The sequence below is a fragment of the Poeciliopsis prolifica genome, unplaced genomic scaffold, assembly GCF_027474105.1.
Source record: "Poeciliopsis prolifica strain line A6 unplaced genomic scaffold, Auburn_PproV2 SCAFFOLD049, whole genome shotgun sequence".
Classification (NCBI taxonomy): domain Eukaryota; kingdom Metazoa; phylum Chordata; class Actinopteri; order Cyprinodontiformes; family Poeciliidae; genus Poeciliopsis; species Poeciliopsis prolifica.
This window is the reverse complement of record NW_026562424.1, coordinates 3,315,590-3,338,361: the sequence shown is the minus strand read 5'-3', so window position 1 is coordinate 3,338,361 and position 22,772 is coordinate 3,315,590. Positions and strand designations below refer to the sequence as shown.

At 36.7% G+C, this 22,772-nt stretch overlaps 1 protein-coding gene across 2 annotated transcripts in view; it reads right to left on the bottom strand.

Annotated features, from left to right (window-relative positions):
* The window catches only part of taok2b (TAO kinase 2b), a 28,855-nt gene extending 7,852 nt beyond the window's left edge, over positions 1-21,003 (bottom strand). The window contains exons 1-17 of one of the 2 annotated variants that reach the window (XM_055057793.1): positions 20,473-21,003; positions 16,610-16,750; positions 15,631-15,702; positions 14,603-14,704; positions 13,479-13,524; positions 13,300-13,396; positions 13,017-13,130; positions 12,112-12,203; positions 11,919-12,012; positions 11,430-11,511; positions 10,577-10,744; positions 9,461-9,667; positions 8,379-8,578; positions 7,781-7,958; positions 7,577-7,705; positions 7,273-7,476; positions 6,146-6,385 (exon numbers count right to left, since the gene is read on the bottom strand). In XM_055057793.1, the coding sequence (XP_054913768.1) occupies positions 6,146-6,385; positions 7,273-7,476; positions 7,577-7,705; positions 7,781-7,958; positions 8,379-8,578; positions 9,461-9,667; positions 10,577-10,744; positions 11,430-11,511; positions 11,919-12,012; positions 12,112-12,203; positions 13,017-13,130; positions 13,300-13,396; positions 13,479-13,524; positions 14,603-14,704; positions 15,631-15,702; positions 16,610-16,741 (2,157 nt within the window). In that variant the 5' untranslated portion in view covers positions 16,742-16,750; positions 20,473-21,003. Of the gene's footprint in view, positions 1-2,541; positions 6,386-7,272; positions 7,477-7,576; positions 7,706-7,780; positions 7,959-8,378; positions 8,579-9,460; positions 9,668-10,576; positions 10,745-11,429; positions 11,512-11,918; positions 12,013-12,111; positions 12,204-13,016; positions 13,131-13,299; positions 13,397-13,478; positions 13,525-14,602; positions 14,705-15,630; positions 15,703-16,609; positions 16,751-20,472 lie in introns of those variants that run through there. The other variant, XM_055057791.1, reaches the window with a different exon arrangement.
* Between the last annotated feature and the right edge of the window lie 1,769 nt (positions 21,004-22,772).

The following is a 22,772-nucleotide window of genomic DNA, read 5'->3' as shown; positions in this document are numbered from 1 at the left end:
TAAGACAAAATTAACTTACAAGTAACATCAGTAAGAAATAGGAGATTATTTAAATCCTTAACGTTGATGAAAAAGCACTAGCTCCACTGTGCCTAGAAACCCAGTTCTATTTCCACTGTCAGATTATTGTTATTATTATTATTAATTATTATTATTATTATTACTCAATGTCTCATAAATAATCTGCCAGAGAAATTAGCACTTTTTACAATCAATATTAAGGAATTACTGACTTAAAATAAGTGCATACTTTGCTGAAATGCCTGCAAAAGATAAAATAAAAGCTTTATTTTCTTTTTTCTGTAGTCACAGGGCCGGTCCAAAGCCATACGGGGCCTTAAGCAGAACTTGATTTGGGGCCCGTTCTCATGTTCAGACCTCAACAGGTTTTTTAAAAAATTATTTGCAGAAAAGTGTTAAAAAGCTCAAAGACAAAGAAAAGACAAAATGTGATGCTGGATTGTGACCATGGCAACAGGAATCACACCATGAAGCTAGTTTTACAAAGTAAACTTTACGATCCCACTTCACTGATGGAAACCATCAAATTCATCAGAATTCTCTATTAACACATTTTTAGACCTGTGTTTAAATCTGAGCATTTATAGGAGCATAAGTGAACTGATTGCTGCTTTTACTCGTTACTGCAGGGTGTTGATGTGCAAATTAAGTCCAAAAAGTTATAAAATTATACCATGTTGAAAAACAAAAACAAAAGCAGCAAAATTATATTTTTAAAAATGGAATTCTGGTGATTTTTGACGATTATTTTACAATATTTACCTTCTCATTTTGCACGTCAACAACTTGCCGTAATGTGAGTTGATGGGTTGCCGTACCTCTGCAGGTGTGTGATTACCCACCTGTCTGTGGTCTCAGTCAGTCACAAACCAAAACTGCTCTGCTGGAAATAGGAAGCTGATAATTTGATGGGTAGACGAACCAAAACAGCAAATATTATGATTAGAAAATCTTTTAAATATGTTTTTATTTTTACTTGAGAAAAAGTAAAACCCAACTCTGATTGTCTATATCATACATTTTAACTTAAATTTGTACATTTAAAGCTTTACCATTTCCTGTTTAATCAGATCTGGAAAACACAAAACATCTTTAACATGTTTGGTTTGGAGAAAATATTCAGTTTTTAAATGTTTTTTCAAGCTGGAGATGATGTTACCGTTTCTAAGTGGCCTAGTCAAAGTTCAGGCTTGGAGCTCAAAGTTATCAAATCTATTCAGTAATTAAAATGCAAGCTTGATAGCTGGAATGCCAAAAAATGTAACTCCTCTGATAATTACAAAGTATATTTAATGGAGTATTGAGGCCATGTTGAACAATAATATTATGATAATAAGATCAGCATTATTGGAAAAAAGTCAATACTTTGAGAATGAAGCCAATATTACAACTTTATTCTGTTAAGACTATTTTGGTTATGACCTTATTCTGGAATATATAATTATTTTTTTTGTATTTTTGACTAAAATGTACAAAAAACACCCATGTTTTTCTTCCAAAGTGTTTACACCCTTCTTATCTTTTCAGAGATTTCTGCCACATTTCTAGATCTCATAGTAACCAGAATTATGTAAAAATTTATTTCTTGAACTTTGTTTTCGACAATCATAACCGTCTGAAAGTCTTGATTTATTTCTCAGAGTCATTTTTATGTGGCTTGGCCTCAATTTGCACAACATCACCAAAACACCTGGTGATTTCACTTTAACAGTATTTTCCATAACACTCATTTATTGAGCAACTTTTTGGGAAAAAAAAATACTAATAGCACTAAAAATTGCTTTGTTGCATTTCTCAACTCTGGTTAATTAAATGGAATAAAAATAAAAGATCAATGTGGCGCATTTATCAGTTTAGAAGTATCTTTAAAGAATAAAAACATAATTTAAGTTTCTGCATTAATTTTTTTATTCTTTAATTGTAACATATTTTAATGATAAATGTCAGAGAAAAGGCTGAAAATGATCAGTTAATAAATAAAGGTTTGAAAATATTGTTTTATTTAGTAAACCGAGTTTCTGAACTAAAGGAATTTTTCAATATTAAAATATATTCTAATTTATGCGTATATATCTTTTTTTTATTTTTCAAAATTAACTCATTTAAGATCAAACAGTTCTTTGGTATCAATTTTGCCAAATACTTTAAATATTTTGTTGAAAAGTTTTTCTTCACCGAATAAATATTTATAGTGTAATATATTTATTCTAATACATACCACAAATTAAAGCTGTAAAACATTTTTTTCATATAAATATTGTGTGCAAATCTAAATGTATTCATTTTAAGAGATGTCACCAATTATTGAATATGGCGAATTATTGATTGTTTCTGTGACAAATGGACAGAAAACGTGTGATGATGCAGGAGGAAGTGAATGAGGATCTTGGGTAATAAAAACAAAATAGAACAAAATAGAAGAATGAGAAAACAAAGAGGAAGAGGAAAAAAATCATAAAAACAGACGAAGGAAAAAAAACAAAGAAAGTGCAAATAAAAAAAAAAAAAAAAACAAATAAAAGAGCACACAGCCGTACAGAACGCAGCAGGACTCTTTAAAATACTGTATAAATTAAAACAAACAGGGTGATAAAACTGGGAAAAACACAATGCAACATGTAAACAGAAAACAGGTGAAAACTGAGCGAGTTGCAATCCAACAAACTGATAAAACTCGACTTTTTCACATCTAAAAGTTTTTATTTTATAATCCTCCATGTGAATAAACGGCTTAAATGTTTTTCCTTCATTTTTATCCCTAATGATCTAAAACTTCCTGTTTTTACTGGAGCACTTTGGTGTTTCTGGTAGAAGATAAAATGTTTTTGTTGTTTTTAAGCAAAATGTGTAAAAATAAAATCCAATATATATTTTTGGTTTTAGCTTCTTGGAACAGTTTTGGTTGGTCGCTGAATATCTTTGGTTCCTGATATCAATAAAATAAAATAAAATAAAGGTCACTTGAGGTGAAGAGTAGCTGCACTGTTTTTGGAAAATATAAAAACTTTGACTAAAAAGAAAATATATGAATTTTGTTCCTTTCATCTGGATATTTTTGGTCGTTTGGTTGCTCCGTTTTTCACATTTGTGCTTAATAATCTAGCCCTGCATTTCGCAAAAGATTGTCAACTAAATATGGCTTCAATAAAGTTCTATATCATGCTGATATATTAAATATAATTTTATTATATTAGGCTTTAAGTACTTAGATATCTTCGTTTTCTACTCTACTTTGTCTCTTCACAACAGACTAAGACTTGTGCAAACAGCTGAAAGTAGGCACTTTTCATTTTAAAAGGGAAATGTTTACACGGTAAATCATATCAAGACTATTGCATTGAGCGCAATAATGTAGCAAAACTAAATGCGACTGAAAGATGGCTGATTTGAACAGCTTTATGCACGAAATGGTTTGAAAAACTGAAACCAGGATTTCTAGAAAAATCAACAACCTTAACCGAGTTAACATTCTGGTTTTTAACAGATCGTTTTATTGGCACTACTGGTTTATATTCATGACTTTAAATTAACCTCTTATTGACGCAGGGAGAAATTCAACTTTTAATTTAAACACATTTAATCGTGATTTCAATATTAAGAAATTATTGTTCACAAAATTTACAGAAAATCATGTTTTTAATTGTGTATCTGGGAATGCTTGATGATAATTAATCCCTGATTCTTGAGTAACTGTAACTACTTTCTTTAATCGGTCTTCCAAATGGGAAAAACTAGAGAAAATAGCAATAAAATAAGGCATAAGTGTGTTTGTCTTCATCATTGAAAAAGTAGCTACTTCCTAGAAAAAGAAAGTTTAATTCAACAATGAAATTCTGACAGGCATGTCATTCCAGTAAGAACAGTTTGTATTTGGTCTTAACGAAACAGGAAGTAGCTTGTAGAAAATGTGGGAGTGATATGTAGGAAAGCATGGAGGAGGACCAGTGATGCTTTGGGCCCGTTTCTGTTTTCCCCATAAAAAAACCTCCACAAAACAAAAAATTCAAATTAAAGGTTGAATTTCTCTGTTTCTTTCCATCAATAACAGACGGATTTGATTGGAAGCGACAGTAAAGATGGCCGCCGCCGTTTATTGCACTTCGATAACCGCCGACCGCTAGCTAGTGTTGAGGGCGACGTTAGTGAAACCCTTCTGAAATCATAAAACCTTTTTTTATTTTATTTAAATTATTTTTCACAGCTTTTTAACAAATTTTTAACATAAAGGAGTTTCATTCACGGAGCGTCGATAACACTGAAGTATTTGTTCTCGGCACATTCAAATGAGACGACTAATGAAAAACAAAATGAAATAAAAAAAGATTAAAAAATAAAAACAAAACGGTCTTAAAATAACCATAAAAAGATTCTTCTTAGAAATTAAGAACACAGTAATAAAACTGATGGAGGTTTAAGGAACTTTTACAAAAAGCACAATGAGGAAATGGGGGATAATCTCTGGATTAGCTGGTTATACACTGCAAAAACACAACAGTTATAAAGTCTTTTTAGTATTTTGGTCCAGTTTCTAGTGCAAATATCTTAAAATATTTGAAATAAGACAAAAACAATTTGCAAGTAACTTTTCATCAACATTATTCACAGACTTTAAGCCAAAATGGCCGATTATTTCACTTAAAATAATTATTAACTAAACCCAATTTCTGCTGAAAAGTTTTTTTTTGAAGTGTCCTAAGATATTTGCACTGGAAGCTAAACCCATGATCCTTGTTAAGTTGTTGTGTATTGGCAGGAACCAGAACCGGGTCACTTCCTGTTATCTCCACGGTCGGAGTTTCCCTCTCTCAAACCTCCCGGATGCGGTTCGCCTCAACCCGCACTCCCATCTCGTTTCCTCGCGATACATCCTCATCCTCTCCTCCCTCATCTTCCTCCTCCTCCTCTCCCTCTGCCTCGTCTCTCGGACCTCCCGGGGCAGTAACCGTGGTAACCGGCTGGGCAGCTCCTTCCTCAGGAGCCCCAGGGTTCGGAGTTTGACCCGGACGCGCAACGGGAGGTTCGTGACGACTCGCCTGGCGAGTTTCAGGATCACGGTGTTCGCAAAGTCCGCGAGGACCCCTAGCGGCCGTCTTCCGAAACGCCCGACCCAAAGCAGCAGCTTGGCCAGGCGCGAGTTGCCGTGGCAACGGCGGCGGGCGTGATGCTCGGCGGGTAAGCTCTTCAAAGGGACGGGGATCCGCGACTGGCGGACGCCCCAGTTGCGCCCGGCTTTGGGGAACATTTCGTAAAGGTTCCGCTCCGCCACGCCGCCCAGAACCGACTGCAGCATGGCGAAAAGGGGGCGGGGCAAGCGGAACAGAACGCGCATGCACAAGCGGTTGAGCTTCCGCGGCGCCCGCTGGAGGAAGCGGCGCGCCGGCCGAACGGCGAGCGCGACGAGCAGAAAGAGAGAAAGGAAGATGGCGGGGGAGCTGAGGAAGGAGGCGGAGACGAGGATGAAGGGGATGTAGTAGAGCCCCAGGCTGACGGCGAGCGCCAGGCTGAAGATGCCGCCACCCCACAGGCTGAGCCACAGGAAGGAGGAGAGGGAGAGCGCGCAGCAGGAGCGCAGCAGCAAGTAGGAGAAGAAGAGCGCCAGGAAGACGAGCTCGGCCGACAGCACAAATGACGCCAGCGAGGGCAGCGGCGGCGAGCGGCGCAGCGACAGCAGGAAGACGGAGAGCAGCAGCAGCGTGAGGTTGGACGGCTGCGCGGCGGCGGAGAGCGAGAGCAGCAGGCAGACAGCGTGGGAGAACAGGGAGGGGAGGGAAGACTGCGGCGGGGGAGGCGGGACCACGGCGGCGACCGTGTCCAGCTCCTCCGGCGCATCAGGGAAGTAGAACTCTGACAGGTCATCGAGCTCAGACGGACATCCGTCGGCCACGCCGCGGCCCTCCTCTTCCTCTTCATCAGACTCAATGTGACATGCCTCGCTTTGATCGCCCTCATACGCCCACTGCACCCCCTCTACCTCTCTCTCTTCGCTTCCTTTTCCTTCCTCTCTAACCGCCTCGTCGTCTCGGAGCTCCGTGGCTCCATCCGGCTCTTCCTGACACTCCTCCATGTCGTCGGGCTCTAAGCCCCGCCCCCCCGGCGCCGCCTCGCCGTCCCGGCCCTCACTCACTTTGAGGCTTTTGGGCTGCTGGCGGACCTCCATGGCGTGTTTCTGCCGCAGCTCCTGCTCGCGCCGCTTGTTGTACTCCATCTGGTTGGTGAGCTCGGTCTGGTGCTGCGTGCGGATCAGGTCGGCGCGCGTCCGCTGCACCACGCCCAGCTGCCGGAACTCCAGCTCCTGCGTCGACTCGTGGTGCCGCAGCAGCATGGCGCACTCCAGGTCCTTCAGGGTCTGCTTCTTGTTCAGGTCCTGCAGACAGAGACGGCACAGTCAGGAAGAGGAGCTTCGCTGGTGATTCAAGTCACCATTTGGAAAATCACTTTGTACTTGGGTTTCCATGGAGCCACAAGCCGCCATCTTGTCTGATAAGAGCGTTTTACAGCTTTGTTTATTTGGACTTCAGGTCAGCACTACAACCAAAGCATCGAGCTAAACTACAGCAATATTACAAGAAAACAGCCGAATGACAATAAAGTCGCAATAATATTAAAACAAAGTTCAAATATTGCAAGGTTAAAGCCATAACATTAAAAAACAAAATATAAATACTAGAGTAAAGGAATAATACGAGAATACAGTTGTAAGATAATAAAGTTCTAATATTACAAGAAAAGGTTAAAATAGTATGACAATAAAGACATAAAATTACCAAAACATTACAAAAATGTAACTACGAGAATAAAATAATAATAATAATATAACAAGAAACCAGTTGTAAGAAAATAAAGTTGAAATACTACAAATCATAATTACAAGAATCGTAATTTTGGGGGAATAGTCAGAAATATTTTAAGCATCTAAATGTTTCTTTAAATAAAAACTTGACAAAATCAAACAGCAATGAGTTAGAAGAAATACCGCCACCTGTAGGTGGGAGTTAGCATTACGTACACACAATCATTTTAACATTTGTGGAAAATTTGCAATAAACTTATAATTTTATATTAGTGAATTTATTGCACACAAATGTGTATATACATACATATGTTGCTTTTTAAGAATTTTTAGCATCTGTGCATCAACTGATCTGAATGAAATCATGTTTCACCATCAGCAGTGATGGTGTCCATTCACTGGACTCAAGATTTATGAAAAAATACCAGGATCACATTCAGGCTCCCAGTCAGGGATGATACCTCTCTGAGCAGATCCTGCTCCAGGTTGTGGCGTCCGAGCAGCATCTTCCTCTTGTACTGGCGGCTCTGCAGCTCATAATACTGCCGCTGCCTCCGTAGCAGGCCGGCTTCTTCCTCCGCCTGCAGCTGCTGCATGCACTCCTTCTGGTGCACCAGCCATTCCTGCTTCTCTCGCTTTGGCGTCGACTGGTTCTCGTTCAGTTCCTACAGACAAATGACAAAAAGAATAGAGAGGGAAGTAGGTCAGCTACACTTGCTTGACTTTGACAACCTTAACATGTTGGTTATTGCTAATCTGTGGCACCTCTTTCAGCTGCTCTTTGCGCTGTCGGTACTGTCGCTTCTGGGAATCCAGCAGGCTGGTCAGCTCCTTCTTCTGCTGACCCAGAATGTGCTGCTGGAACTTCTTCTCCTCCGTCAGGACGGCCTTCATCTAAACAAACCCGAACATCTCCATCAAAAGTACTGCAGGAGTTTGTATCGCGTGATTCGGCTCCTCTAAACTCACCTCTTTCTCCAGGACACCCTGGTGCTTCTTCGACAGTTTTTCCAGCTCCATGGAGAAATTGTTCCTCTGGTTCTCCAGCTCCTTATCTAACCTCAGTTGGTGCTCGTCCATCTCTGATTTCAGCTTGTTCTCCAGACCCATCAGCTGCTTCTGATGCTGCCGCCGCATCCGTTTATACCTGCGATGAGACGCAGTGCATCAAAATCATTTGGCAGGAGGAAGTTTAGCTTTTTCTTTTCCTCCCACTCTGATGTAATTAAAGTCTTAACACCGTTTCTGGAGGTTTTCACAACTTTAAGACTTTCAAACCTAAATTTCCAAATAAATGTACAAACTTCATCAAACCAACTGGCGATGGAAAATAGTAGCGAGTTAGCTAGCAAAGGGGTGTGAGCAGTAAGTCACAGAACCAAAGGAAGTAGAAAAAATACTTAGAATATATGAGATTAGTTCTGCCATGACAAAATTTAAGAAGTTTGATGAACATATTTAAGGCCAACTTACTTTTTGAGGCAGTGCAGAGACCCTGTCTTAAATATTCAGCGTTCCCAAAACAATAAAACATTTTCTCTCAATGTAAAGCATTTCAGGGTCTCACCCAGACATCTGCTCCCTAAGAGCCGAGCCCTGCTCATGCTCCTGGATCTGACGGGTCACCAGCGAGGCGGTTCTGATGGTGGCAAAGTGGTCTCGCCGTCGCCGTCTGCCACCGCCTCCCCCTCCTCCGCCGCCAGACGAAGCTTCTCGTTGAGAGTCGACCTCTGGCTGATAGGGATCGTCGTAGATGTTGTCGTGGCTCTACAAAGTGGAGAGAATTTTGTTTTAACTACTTTATTTATGACTAAAAATAAAACATCTTGTAAACATCGTGTAATTTATTTACACATTTTTTTGTGGAGCATTCTAAAATATTTCATAAAAATGCAGCTGGGGAAGAAAAAACACTATTGGGAGGCAATCCAGAAGAGCGATTTCTTTTTCTTGGTGCCGATTGGCTGAAGCTGAAGCACCGAGATAATCTAAGTGCTTCATGGAATTTAAATATTGAATTTAAAGACACCAATTAAAAAGATTAATTCTTAGTTACATTATTTTAAACTTTAATAAATACAGACAAGATGATGCCAAAGTATCCCGCTTACGGACTTTTACTGGGGTTTTTTATTCGATGCTGACTTTTGCTGTCATATCAACCTAACCACCCATGTATGACCAGATGAAGTAATGCAAACCCAAATGTGGAAATTTAAATACATTTCTACACATAACAGCCTCCTTGATGTCCAAACTGGCTCTTCTGATCCATCTTCTCCAGTTCAGAGTGTCTCAAATCATTGTGTTTTTGCTGAATAATAATTTATTTTGTTGCTGCTTCATTTTGCATATTTGAAGCATAATAACTTTACTTTGAAGGAAACAATAACATTTGCTCCCTTGCATGTAGTGTAACTTTGTCTTGCTATTGCTTCACATTTCCTGTAGGGGGTGCAGTTTCTCTAAAGTCAAAATTACCCAAAACTGTTTGATTTAAGTTTTTAACAGACACTTAAATGTACCAAAAAACAAATTACTGGTTAAAAACAATGATCATAAAATGATACTTTATTGAAGGTGGTATTTTTGGGCTTTGTGGTCTAAGTTAGTGATTTATACTTTTAAATAAAGAGTGACATGTCTGACCAGAGGTTTGTGCAGGACAGAGCTGTTGGAGGTGACGGTGTGCTCGCCCTCCTGCATCATGGCCATCTCGCCGCTGTCGTCCGAGCCGTCGGCCAGGCTGTTGACGGAGCTGCTCTGGGAGCTGGCGCTGATCGACATGGAGGGCAGGGAGTGGGAGCTCTCCATGCTGTTCACTGTGCCGGTGCGCAGCATGTACCCTTCCACATCCTGGAGGAGGAAAAAAAACTCTGGTTTGAAACATGCGATGAAGGTAATGCAGAAACCAGGCTTCCATATTATATTTCCCAACAGATTGACATGTTTGATTTGAGAAATGTTGGACCTCTTAAGTCTTTTTTTCTGAATCAACAAATCAAAATAACTTTTCAGAGGTTTTCAGGGGCTAATGTTTATCATTTAGCGCCGTTAGCTTCCCGCTCCCCCTACAGAATTTTATTATGTCAAAAATCCAAAACATAATTTCAAGTTCTATTATTTCAGGTAACATTTTTAAAATTATAAGTAGAAACTTTCACCTTGAAATAAATTTGTATTTCTACATTTAAGACTTTAGAAATAGGTTATAGGTAACATGAGTGGATGAAAAAGAAACTAATAGATTATATTGTTCTGATAAAATAAAATTGTGATAAATTATTCCATAAATTATCCCAATAAATGAAAATATTATCTAAATGAAAATTTAGAAACCATTTTCTACTAACATATTAGTAGATATGTTAGTATCTACTAACAAGTCCACAAAGGTCAGAAAACTTTAATTTAAAGTTAAATTAAATTGTTTTCCATATTTTAAATGAAAGACATTTAAAATATTAAAAATAAAACACCAATAATTAAAATAGATTATGAAGTCTCAGAAAACAAAACTGGATTTAAAAAAATAATAATAGACAGGGAAAACAGGCAAAAGAGGAAGGTACCATCTACTTTGTACATGATGCCAAATGTTTGCATAATTTTTCAAAATGGCGGCTCTTCAACAACATTAATACATTATCGCTTACTTTAATTTGTCATGCGATTGGTTTATTGGTTTATTGCAGCAGGATTAGCTGAATGGGCAATAAACGAATGAAGGAATGAATGCAGCCTTTCTATCCATCTCAGCCTCACCTCTTCCTCATCCCCTCCTTCCGGTGCCGGACCGTTGTGAGCCTCGTGAAACAGGATTTTCTTCATCTTGCGGTACTGCAGGTTGTCGAGCTCGCGGACGGCGTCCTTGGTTCGCGCGATCAGATCCATCACCACCGTCATGGGACGCTCCCTGCATAGGAAATGGTGCTGGGACAAAGCAGAGGACAGAAACAGACAGGATGAAACAACACTTTATGTTTCCAACAGGAGAATCCACATTTTATGAGTGAATTTGGAAAATTTCAAGATTTTACTGTTTATGATTCAGAACTCAGCGACAAAATCGTGTACGAAAAATTTAATTAAATTACGCTTCAAGACAAAGTTTTTATGAATTTTATAATTATTTTTTACAAATAATCTGTTAAAAAATTGCATATTTTTTATTTACCACTTGAACTTTCTTTCATTCAATATTAGAAAAACAGTAATATAAGTAAACAATTCAGTTTCTTTTTTTAAATAAGAAAAACATTTTATTGCCTAAAATACAATAACCAGCTTTCCAGTTAGTGAATCTCAAGTGAAGATAAAACATCTTCACAAATGTTTGTATCTTAATTGCGAAATATTTATATCTTGTACAGTTTTAACTTAATAGCTGCTCTAAATATGTTCTTTTTCTTTAACAATGAATCAATTTCTAAATTATTTGACAATTATTTTAACAATCGATTAATCACAATCGTTTCCACCCTAGATGTATTAAAATAAAAATATCCTACAATTAAAAGCATTTTCTGTCAAATCTTCTAATTTTTCAGTCAGAGAAACAATCTGAAGACTCTGCCTGCCTTAATCGTCCAAACCTCTTTCCTCTTCCTATTCGTACCTTCAGCAGCACATCAGAGGTAGGTCTGTCCTGCGCCAGCTTTTGCAAACAGGAGTCCACAAAATTGCGAAAATAATCCGACCTGGAATAGAAAACAAATAAAAATCGTAGCTTAATAGCAGTTCAAAAAGGTTTAAAGATGCTGTTGAGTATCAGATTTATTTTCCACTGGTAACTTTTATGGCCAGTCTCTCTTTGATGGATTTGCCAATCAGGAAATTATTATGTTTTTTATTATCATAGCAGGACATGAAAACTAGAATTATAATTCATCCTGACAACACAAAAACTCTTTAGAGAAACCCAAATGTTGTTTTTTTTAAACTACTGTTTTCCCATCAAAAAATTATTTAACTTTCAGTCTTGATTGCTGTGATGCACTTTTTATGTTTTTTTATTCATCTAAAACTTTGCAAACTGTGTTAATGTTTACGGTTGAGAAATCTCCAGGTCAAGCAGCAATAGAAAATAGTTTTTGTCATTTCTCACCAGTGATTCGACTGCAACACGGGGCTCTCATTCTGGGCGATGTGGTATAAGGCACTCATAGCATTCATGTTGAACAGCGGCGGCTTCCTCTCCGCTGCGACGTGACGAAGTAGGGAGCGATAGGAAAGAGGAAATGGTTTCAGCTTCGTGAACTTCTGTCCTTAACACACTAATGGGAGTTTTTTTCTCTTACCCAGCTCTATGCAGGTAATGCCAAGTGACCACACATCCACCTTCCCGTCGTACTGTCCCTCGTCCATGGCGAGGATCACCTCAGGGGCCATCCTGCACGGAGAAAACATTTCCATCTTTTCTGTTTCCATTTGAACAACAGAGATGCACCTTCAGGCAAATCCGTTTCCAGAGTCTGAACATCGACTGATAAGATTAAAAACCCACCCCAAAAAAGACATAATTCTAACATAGTTAATATTGATTATTTATTAAATAAAATTTTCCAGTTCCTTCTTAAAAGAACACACTAACTAATTAAAAGGTAACTTATTAGCTAGATATGAGCTTATTAGTCAAGGAATGATGTGTTGTTGCATTTCAGACATTAAATGTTTATTTTGTTATTTAAAAGAGAACTTGATTTGTTTATATGCATTTTTAATCCAAATAAACATATTGCATTAAAAAGTTTAAATAAAAAATATGCAGAATCTGATCTTTTTTATTTGATTAATCCATCAATCATCAGGATAATCGATCAATTAATCAAAAATAATTGTCACTTGCAACCTAAGTAACTTTTTGCACTGGTGCAAAAAGTTTTCGACTGCAGGTCAGACTCAAGTCATACAGTTTATCCCTGATACCAACCAAAAGTATGGAAACTTCTGAATTCAAAGAAAATTATTCAAAAAAACAAAAACATTTTCTTGCCCCATTTTCTGACATTTGGCGATTTGAAATAACTTTGGTAATTCACATTTATGTAAAACAAGAGAAGTTTGTGCATTTTTATTCTGTATACATAAACGATTAACTGATTACTTACTTAGTTGATTATTTGAATGATTGATTAATCACGACTAATTGTTTCAACCCTGGTGTGTATGAAACATTTGAGTAAATATGCCGTGGTTGTTTTACCAGTAAGGTGTTCCCACGAAGGAGTTGGCCGGAGCAACAATGGAAGCAGAGCCGAAGTCTCCCAGTTTGACCTGACCCGGTTCTGTTAGCAAGATGTTTCCTGCTTTCACATCCCTGACAGGCAGAAAGCATCAGATGGAAGAAAAACAGAAAAACCGAGGAAGAGATGAGACGTCGTTGCAGCATAAACAGTGTTGCATAAGCTTTGTTATCAGAACCGGTTATGCCTCTCTTCAGAGCGTGGGCGCGGAGAGCGGGTTGGCTGAAGAGAAGTGAGGTTCACCTGTGAATCATGTTGTGAGAGTGAAGGTAGACCAGTCCCTGCAAAGCACCGTGGGTAATGGCAGCTATTTCCACCTCTTGGAGGGGTTTCTTGTGGACTGTGGAGAGAATGTTTACATTTGCATAAACGATGGACTGAAAACGCAGCAAAATCTCTATAAATGTTTTGTTCCCTTGTACCTTCTAGCAGGTCGGAGGCTGAACCCAAACAGTACTCCATCACCAGCTGGAAAAGAGCAAATAGGAAGAGTGTTGTTTGGAAACATCCGACCACACAGCGACCATTTTATTTTGCTCCTGCGCTGAAGTGAACCTGAATAAATCTAGCTACTTATCAATGATTTATTGCTTTTAAACCACATTAGCTTTTTCAAATATGAAAAAAGGTTTTCAGTGAATCGTCTTTGGGAATAAAACTCTTATTAAGCCCAGAAGGAACCAGGAGCTAAACCTGGAATCTAATCTCACTTCCTGCCGTTTCAGTAAGTTGTGGAGCCGAGTCGGATTAGACAAACACAGACGCTGCGACGACTACAACATCCAAACAGCAAGTGGAACAATGAAGTGACATTACATAAATAAATACCAGAGGTTTAGAGTTCCTGCTTTTTTAGTGATGAATTACAAATAGAAATTTATTTATTTTTTTGTCATTGGATCAAAAAATGAGAACATGAAAGACAAATATTGACTTTACTCCTTCTCCAAAAAATAATTTTTAATGGCTTTTTTTATTTTATTTTTAAATATGCACCTTTTCAATAAGAATTTGTAGCATTATGCAGAGGTGGGCAGAGAAATAGTAAAACTGTACATTTACCAATTAGAAAGAAATCTAATCATAATCCCTCCAGGAAACTAGACTAACAATACTTGCTAGGATTTTGGGGTTTTTTGCAGAGCACTCTTACTACAAATCAAGTCCTGAGGAGTTGTCAAAATGCAAAAAAGAAAAAAAAAATCAAGTTAACATGAACTGTTTACACAGAATAAGTAAATCCTTCAAATCTCAAAGTGGCATTTGCAAAAAAAAAAAAAAAACAAAAGAAAGAAAAAAGCAAATGTTACCACTTAGTGTCACATTTTCGTTTTACAGCTACTTTGAAACAAGAAGTTAAATTAGAAGCGGGAAAAGGGGAAATGGTCAAAATTCAGACGGATTGGTCAGAGAAGGAGGACATGCAGAAGGAGGACACCTGATATGACATGTTAGAGTAATTTAATATCAGATAGTGAGACAAGTTTTCTTTTTAATTCAGTGTTTGTAAATGTGTTGCATTTGCTGGAGCTGTGCAGCGCCTCACCCAGGCAGTGTGCTCTCTCAGGTAGCAGCCTCTGTACTCCACCGTGTTCGGGTGGCGCAGCTTCTGGAGGAACTTCACTTCCTTGATGATGTCCTGCCATTTCTGGAGCAGAAACAGAACCACCGTCACAACCAGCTGACTAATCCACGGTCCGTACGGTAAAACCCAAAACACTTTTCAAGCATTTTCACTGCCTCACTTTTGAGATAGAAACAATGCAAATACACTAAAAAAAGACACTGTTATGTGAAATAATTTCAATAGTATACTACATTGTACAGCAGAGACAAGATAAACTAATATTTAACAAAACATTTTTGTTTTAAAAAGTCTCACAAATACTCTATACACCTTACTGGTCAGAGAAATGAAAAACACCAATTTAATTTAAATAAATTCTAATAATAATACTGAAAATCCTTAAATTTGAATTAAGTTTATTAGTGTAAAAAACGTAAGCCAATCTGAAGGCACCACAATACATTTATTTTTAGCAAAATTTTTGGTTCAATTTCTTAAATATTGGTTTTAACGTCTGGTTTATTTTTATTCGTTACAATTGCGTTTGTTTTTTGCCCTTTGAGATCTAAAGATACAAAAAGTATTATAAATAAAATACATTTTTATTATTAATAGTAACGATGATACACAGATCAATAAATCACTGAGCAATTACAAATAATAAATATACATTACATTGAAACAATCTAAACAAATGATGGGCAAATAAAATTCCTGCTCAAATTAAGTGCTTGAACACAAGGAATGAGATCTCTACAAGAATTATGTTTTCCTGCTTTAAGTTAATAAAAATAACTTTACTAATTCTACACGATGTAAAACAAAAAAGCTTAGTCTGATTTAGCGTCAGACGGCAAGAAAAAAAAAAATTTTTTTTTGATAATGTGATGCTTTTAATTAGTTGTTAGACTGAATTTTATTGCTAAATTGTGCATTTTGAATATCAAGAATTTTATCCAGAAATGAACCGTGGAAACACCTGATAGAAATAATGTTTTGTCTTGTACCTCATTGGACTGTTTGCCGCTGTAGGACATCTTCTTGATCGCCACCACCTCATTGGTGCGGATGTCGTGGGCCTGGAGTGGGGAGGGGGAATGAGTTTCAGGTTTAGCTCAAATGAAGGTTTTATTTCTGCAAAAGAAACTATGACATGTCAAAGCAATAAGGATTAAATCAACAGTTCCTCCCTTCACCTGCCATCTTTAGGAGGATAATGTTGTTTACAGAGATTTTATCATTCATTTTATTTATCATTTCTGTTGTTTTGTTTATTTATTTTGCATATTGGTTTGCCTTATTAAAGAAAGAATAGCAAATTTTCTATGTATCAACTGGACCAAAATCTAGTTTCTGATCAATAAAAAAAGGGTAATTGGTCACTTTTTCATAAATAAAAGCAGATTTAGGTCAATTTTGATAATTTATGAATTAAATCAATTCAGCTGAATATGTTGGCAATGACACATTTTCATAAGTTAACGTTGCGGTGCCGTAACTCCCTGATATTTTGGACCATCTGAAAAACTCCCAACAGTTTCTAAAGACGATGCGCTTCCCAGAAAATATCTGGATATTTCAGTAGTTTCACTCCCGCTGTTACAGGAAGCAGGTTTTTCTTCATTTTAATCTTAACAGACTGTAAGTTGTAAATAAATGCTAGATATTAAAAGTTATGGTTCTTTTGGAGAAATTTGGCAAATAATTTACTCACAGGACATTTAAAGAACTTGAGATTTGAGACTTAAAGGGTTAAACTGCAAGCTATAACAATGCAGCCTTCAAACTGATATCTTTTTGCACATTCTTTGAATTGGTTTACTTGCAAAAATAGGGCAACCTGCAGCAAACGCAGCGTTTCATCTGACTCAGACTTTAAACAAATTCTTTAGTAAATAAACATCAGAGCATCTTTCATGTGACAGATTTGGCACAGATACGACACAAGAGACATCAAGACATCCAAACACACAGCAACAAACTCACAAAGTAGACGGCGCCGAAGCTCCCATGGCCGATCTCCCTGAGGTCGGTGAAGAGCTTCTCGGGGTCCTCCCTGCAGAACAGCTCCGCCACCTCCGGGTCCTTCAGGCTCCCGGCCCGCACACTCGACGGCATGGCCAGCGCCTAGCGGGGAGCGCAGCACAAACGCAGCGTGAGCGTCTGCTGTTTGAACGAACCATTAACACCTCTGACGGAAACACGGCTTACCAAATAATTTCAAAAGGTCTGTTACGCTTTTAAACAGAGCAAAACATGAAAAACTGAAACCGTTATGATAAATTAGAGGATGGAAGTTTAAGAAATGAACTTAGTAATAAACAGTCATATGATAAATTAATATAACATCCGATTTGAAGGCCAACTTTATTCATAGACATCATGATTCATTTTATTTATGGTTTTGGTTGTGTGTAATCCTGTTGAAATAAGCAACAAATCAATTAATCGCATAAAAAAATTAAAACAAGCTCAATCATTTCCATTTGCATGATTTATAGTTTCTTTTTCTACCAAACACAAGATGATAAAAATCCTCAGTCTGCTGCTTTGGTCTCAACTAGCCGATTTTACTGAAAGACGGTTTGTTTACAAAGACTTCATATTTCATTTTATTTGTTGTTTTTTGTTTATGTTGGATATTTTAAATGTCTTCCATTTCCAGTGTTAAATGTTCATTAGAAGTTAAAGTTAATTGATCTTTGAGAATACGTTCTTGCATTATTGTTATTATGGCATTACTATTGTATTACTTGAAAATAGTCTTTAAAAAAACAATATTATAGTTTTTCATAATACTTTCTGGGCTTTACCCAATGTAAAGCGAGAAAATGTGTGAAAAGTGAAGAAGAATGAATTCGTCCACAATACAATAAAACTGAAACTGGGATAAAATGCAGCAGTAAATTATTTCGACAAACACTTTCCTTGCTGTATTCTGATTAGAATAAACCTGTAAAAACTGGAGGATTTTCCTGCAGAGCAGAGCCGTCAGGCCACAGGATTTCCCTGAACCAAATGAAACTGTAGCCAACAACCACTTTGTAAAGGTAACCAAAGGTTAAAGTGACACAGTTCACCACATTTAAATTACGACTGATAATTTATTATCCGGATAGGATAAGGTATAATACACTATGAATGGTTTTATTGTAATGTCACCAACTCCTGAAACGTTTTATTAAAGCTTAAAGATAAGTTTTAAAACATGTTCCGGGTTTAATTTGAATATACATTTATTATGTAACTATTTATTCGAAGAACCTAGATAACAGCATTTAGTTTCAGTCACTAGTTAGTTCCCAACTTTATGATATTTTGTAACTTGGCAAAAGAAAAACATTGTTAGAAAAGGTTACAGTTTCAGACCTATTTATAACACAAATATAATATTTAATCAAAATATTTTAAAAGGTCATAAATGCAGAGATGAAATGTGCAAACTGTATAAAATAATCACTATCCTCAAATCCTGACTGGTTTGATGACGCATATTGGTATCATCAGTTATTAATACCAATAATCAATCTATATCTGTGCAGAAACATTCACACCCCTGATGCTTTTTGTTTAATTACAACCACAGACTTACATTATGCGAGTACATAATGATGGACTCATAAACTGTTCAGACATTTTTGAAACATCTGAAAAGTGTGGCATGCTGTTTTTCAAATCCAACACTTTGTAGCGGCACCATGGTCTCTATGTTAGCACTTTTGCCCGTTCATAGCAGCTCCAGCTCAATCAAACTGGATGAAAAGCATCTACAAACATGCATTTTTTCCACTGGACTTTGACTAGGACATTCTACACACAAATATGCTTTGAGGTGAAGCTCTATTTTGTAGTTCTGACTTTATGTAAGCAAATGTTTTCTTCATCCAACAAATTTCCTTCTGGTTCATTTAGCATATTTGGTGTTTGAACTCATAAAATTGGAAACTAACGCCAGAAAATGTCTTATGTCTATTGAAATGAAGTGCTAAAATGTTTTTATTTATTCAGAATGGAGTAGACAAAAATTATACTCAAGTAAATTTTAGCAGTCCAGAAAATTACTCAAAAAAAGGGGAAAAAAATTTGGTGAAAAGTCTTCTCAGGTACAGAGAAACTGATCAAATTATCAATAATTTAATATTTTAAATTACATAATGAAACAGACAAAAACAAAGATTTTGGTATCCTAGGGACAGAAATGACAATAATTTATGACAAAAAAATAAAATCAGGTAAAAGAACCTTTTTCCAAATCACTTTCAATCAAAAATGTATGAAACTTTAACAAAAACTGCAGGTGTGTGTCTGTCTGGTGAATGTTTGGTTAAAACGTGTTTGTCATTCAGAAGGTAAAAAATTACAAAATTTTACTATTTGAAATTTATTCCTAATGATATAATGGTCTCAGATTTGATAAATATATATCCTAATATCATGCAGCTCTCATTGCAATTGCATAATCATATTGGAAAATCATACAATCCTCTCTTTCTTATCTGTGCTTTGTGTAGTTTTAGAGTCTTGGACGCTGGTGTCCATGACAGGCGTGAGCGTCTACTGAAGTGAGACTCCATCAGACAGGCTGCGTTAGCATGCTAAAGGTGGAGTATAATTACAATAATTATTGATTCTGTGAGTCCACTTCTGGTTTATTCCAACAGGACAATAACTCTGAAGCCCAGGGGCTTTGAATGCAAACTTCAAAACGAAGCCACATCAGATGCTGTTCTGTGGTTGTTCTGTTGCCGTCAAAGAGGAACTGCTTGGTTCCCTTTAGAAATGAGAAGCTGTTTAAATATTGCAACCAAAGCCGAGCCGTCTTGATCTATTTTTTAAGAGCCTGGTGGCAGGCAACACAAAAAGAGACGAGTTATGTTGCACTGATGTGGTTCCTGTAAAGGCTTATTTTTATTTCCAACTGCATGTAAAACATGGGTGGGTTTAATAAAATCAAGATGCATACCAGCAAGCCAATCAAAATAAGAAAGAAAGAAATTAATTGAGTGAAAAATTAAAATGTGTAATAATTTTCATTAGGATAATAATCTTTAAAGAGATTAGTCAGGTTTTCCCTGCCTAAATTCAAAACACCAATTTAAATTATTGTTGTTTTGCTTGTTTATTTTGGGTATTACAATGTGTTACAGTTCTAGTTAAATTAGATTTTTTTTTTTACCTTTAGCTGGGTATACTTACATTAACAAGTCATTATGATTGTGAGAGTTGAAAATTGCCTAAAAATTCCAATACTAATGCAAAGCACAATAATTTGTTCTTGTGACAAGCCTATATACTGGTAGGCCTGTGTCAAGGAGTAAATCAATCATAATAAATGACAACAAACTCAATCATTTCCATTGGCGCGATTTAGCATTTTTTCTCTTTCTACCAAAAACTGTATGATAGAAGTCTTCAGTTTGGTGCTTAGATTTCAATTAATCCTTTTTTTAAGGATAGTTTTATTTATAAAGACTTTATAATTCATTTTTATTTGATTCTGTTTTGTTTAAGAATTTTGGATATTTAAAGTTCCAGTGATATTTAAAGTTAATTAGAATTTAAAGTCAATATATATTTCAGAATATATTATTTCATACTTTCATATTCCTTGAAAATGGTCTGAAAACAGCAACATTATCGTTTATTGCAATAATTTCTAAGACAATTTATCGTCTAGCAAAATTTGTTATCGTGACAAGCTAAATATGGTTCCAAAAAAGGGTGTAAAATATTGGTTAAACTGTAAATATCCTAAGAAGTGTCCATTCTTAACATTCAATACATAACGATTTACAAAGACAACGATTGTTTCTTTTTTAGCAGTTTAAATGATTTATATCAAATCTTACCGTGGTTGTTGGGATCCACTGTAGCTAGCCCTGGAGCTAGCTGACTGGCCTGGCAGGAAAATCTTGGTTTCTCCCTCCCCTGTCCTCCCTTCTCCTCCTCGGCTCTGGTGTCTATTCAACACGAACAGCCCACATTCCGTCTGCCCGTCGCGGTTGTCGCTAAACCCCCGGCCATCCCGGTGCTCCCAGTAGCTTTCTGCTACTTGACATGAGTGGAGCCAGCTGACTGCCGCCCGCCAGCTAACCCACGAGCGCAGAAAATGGGGAGAATAATCAGGGCCAAGGCTCCGGGGCTGCTGTTAGCACAGCGGCTAACCGAATAACGTCAACGGCCGGAGCTGATAGAGGACGTCGTTCAGCGGGAGACCGGCTCATTAAAACCCGCCACTCCGCTCCCTACTCCGATTGGCAGTGACATTTCAGCTAACGCTGTCGGCGAGCTGCCTCTCCGCTCCGTTTTATCCCCATTTTTGCTCGGCTCTCATCCGTTTTTTTGTTCAGGACTTCATGATGGCGGAGCGGGGCGGGAGCCGAGAGGAAACCGGAAGTGCTCTTGTCCTCGGGTTGAGAAGCAGGCGAGTGTCCAATAACAGGATCCCCATGTGGCCGAGGCGAAGCCATCAAAACACCAGGAATATGAGATCATTCAGCAAAAAACTATTACAAATATGACATTAATTCAATTCACTCACTCTAATCATTATTTTTAAATCTAACATGTTATATTTTGTACATAACATATTTAATAAAAGTATAACTATAAATTATATCAAAAATTTATTATTAGTTTATTATTAATTAGTCACTTTTAAAAAAAAACAATATTTGTTTTGAGTTTTGCTTATGTGAAACATAGAAAACATACATACGCTGAACATTCCCATTCACAATAAGAGTATAAAATAAAATAAGATTTAGGTTTAAAAAAGTATAACTTAACAATAAAAAAAACATTAAAAATAAAGAGGTAAAAAGTACACATAGCTAAATAAGCATATAAATATACAGTCAAATAAAGTTTCAATCATCTAGCTGTCATGCCTGAATAAAGTATCACTGTCTTGTTAATAAATATGTTATTTTAATTAATATTAGTACTTTGTTCCACTCTACTCATTCATTTCAGCTAGGTTACTTTCCAACAATTGCATTAAGACGTCCAATATGTCCTTAAATGTATAGGTCTTTGGTCTGATTATATATCCTAATTTCTCCAAAGTGATTTCCTGACTACATTTGTTGATTCTAATTTAAAAAATAACCTTATAATTATTCTATTATATTGTTAACTTTATTGTAAAGCACATAAATTATTTTAAACTAATCATTTTAAATGAAAACATGCATAGAGTGGGGTTTTTGAAATGGGTGGTTACGCAGGGCTGGATAAGAAGGGGTTGTGGCACCCAATATCTAGAAAATTAAATATAACATATCTGTCATTTTTTCCCAGAGCAAGTTTTTTGCATGTGTAGTGTCATAACTCATTTTTGTTTTGGGCCAAATCAAGATCATGAAGGCTCTTAAAGGGCCGGTTGTGCCAGAATGTGTTGATAAAGCCTGTTCACAAAGTGTTAATATGTCAATGAATTCTTAAAATTACATAATATTTTTGAACATCTTTTCAGTCCCTTCAGGAACTAATAATAAATGTGACTGTTTATTTACTCGCTTTATAAATCATGGACTATAATCATTGTGGTGGATGCTCCTACCACCAACACACGGTGTTAGTATTTATTTTCTCTTTATATTAGTTACAGTTATGTCAGTTATTTCATTTAGACATATATTTTCCAATGGGTGCACACTAGTTTATTTATATTTTTTGTGTGAGGTGCTGTTGTCAAATCATCTGGAGGAGGGACCAGGAACAAACCATTTTCTAAGAGACTGGAGGGGGAGACTTGTTTCAAGTTGATTTGAATTTAGTTAATTTCTTCACTTAAATATTCACTTATTATTTGTGCTAAGTTAAAGTTTGCTTTGCTTTATTTGTTTTATAGAATACTTTTGGTTAATTTTGTATTTGTTTGTTCTTTTGTTATGTTGTGCCTCCCTCATGTGGCAGCTTTAGGAAACTCCACCCCTATTTAAGCAGCCTTTTGTTCTTTGTTTGCAGGTCAGTTTTGTTTTGTTTGGTTAGAGTTCAGTTGACCTCAGTTAAGTTAGTTTCAAATTTGTTATTCTTTCTTTTTGTATGTAATTGTTTCTTGTTTATCATTTTTGAAGAATTAAATTTACATTTTTTTATATTTTGAACACCTTTTTTGTCCTCTTTTGGAAGTTGGTCCCTCACA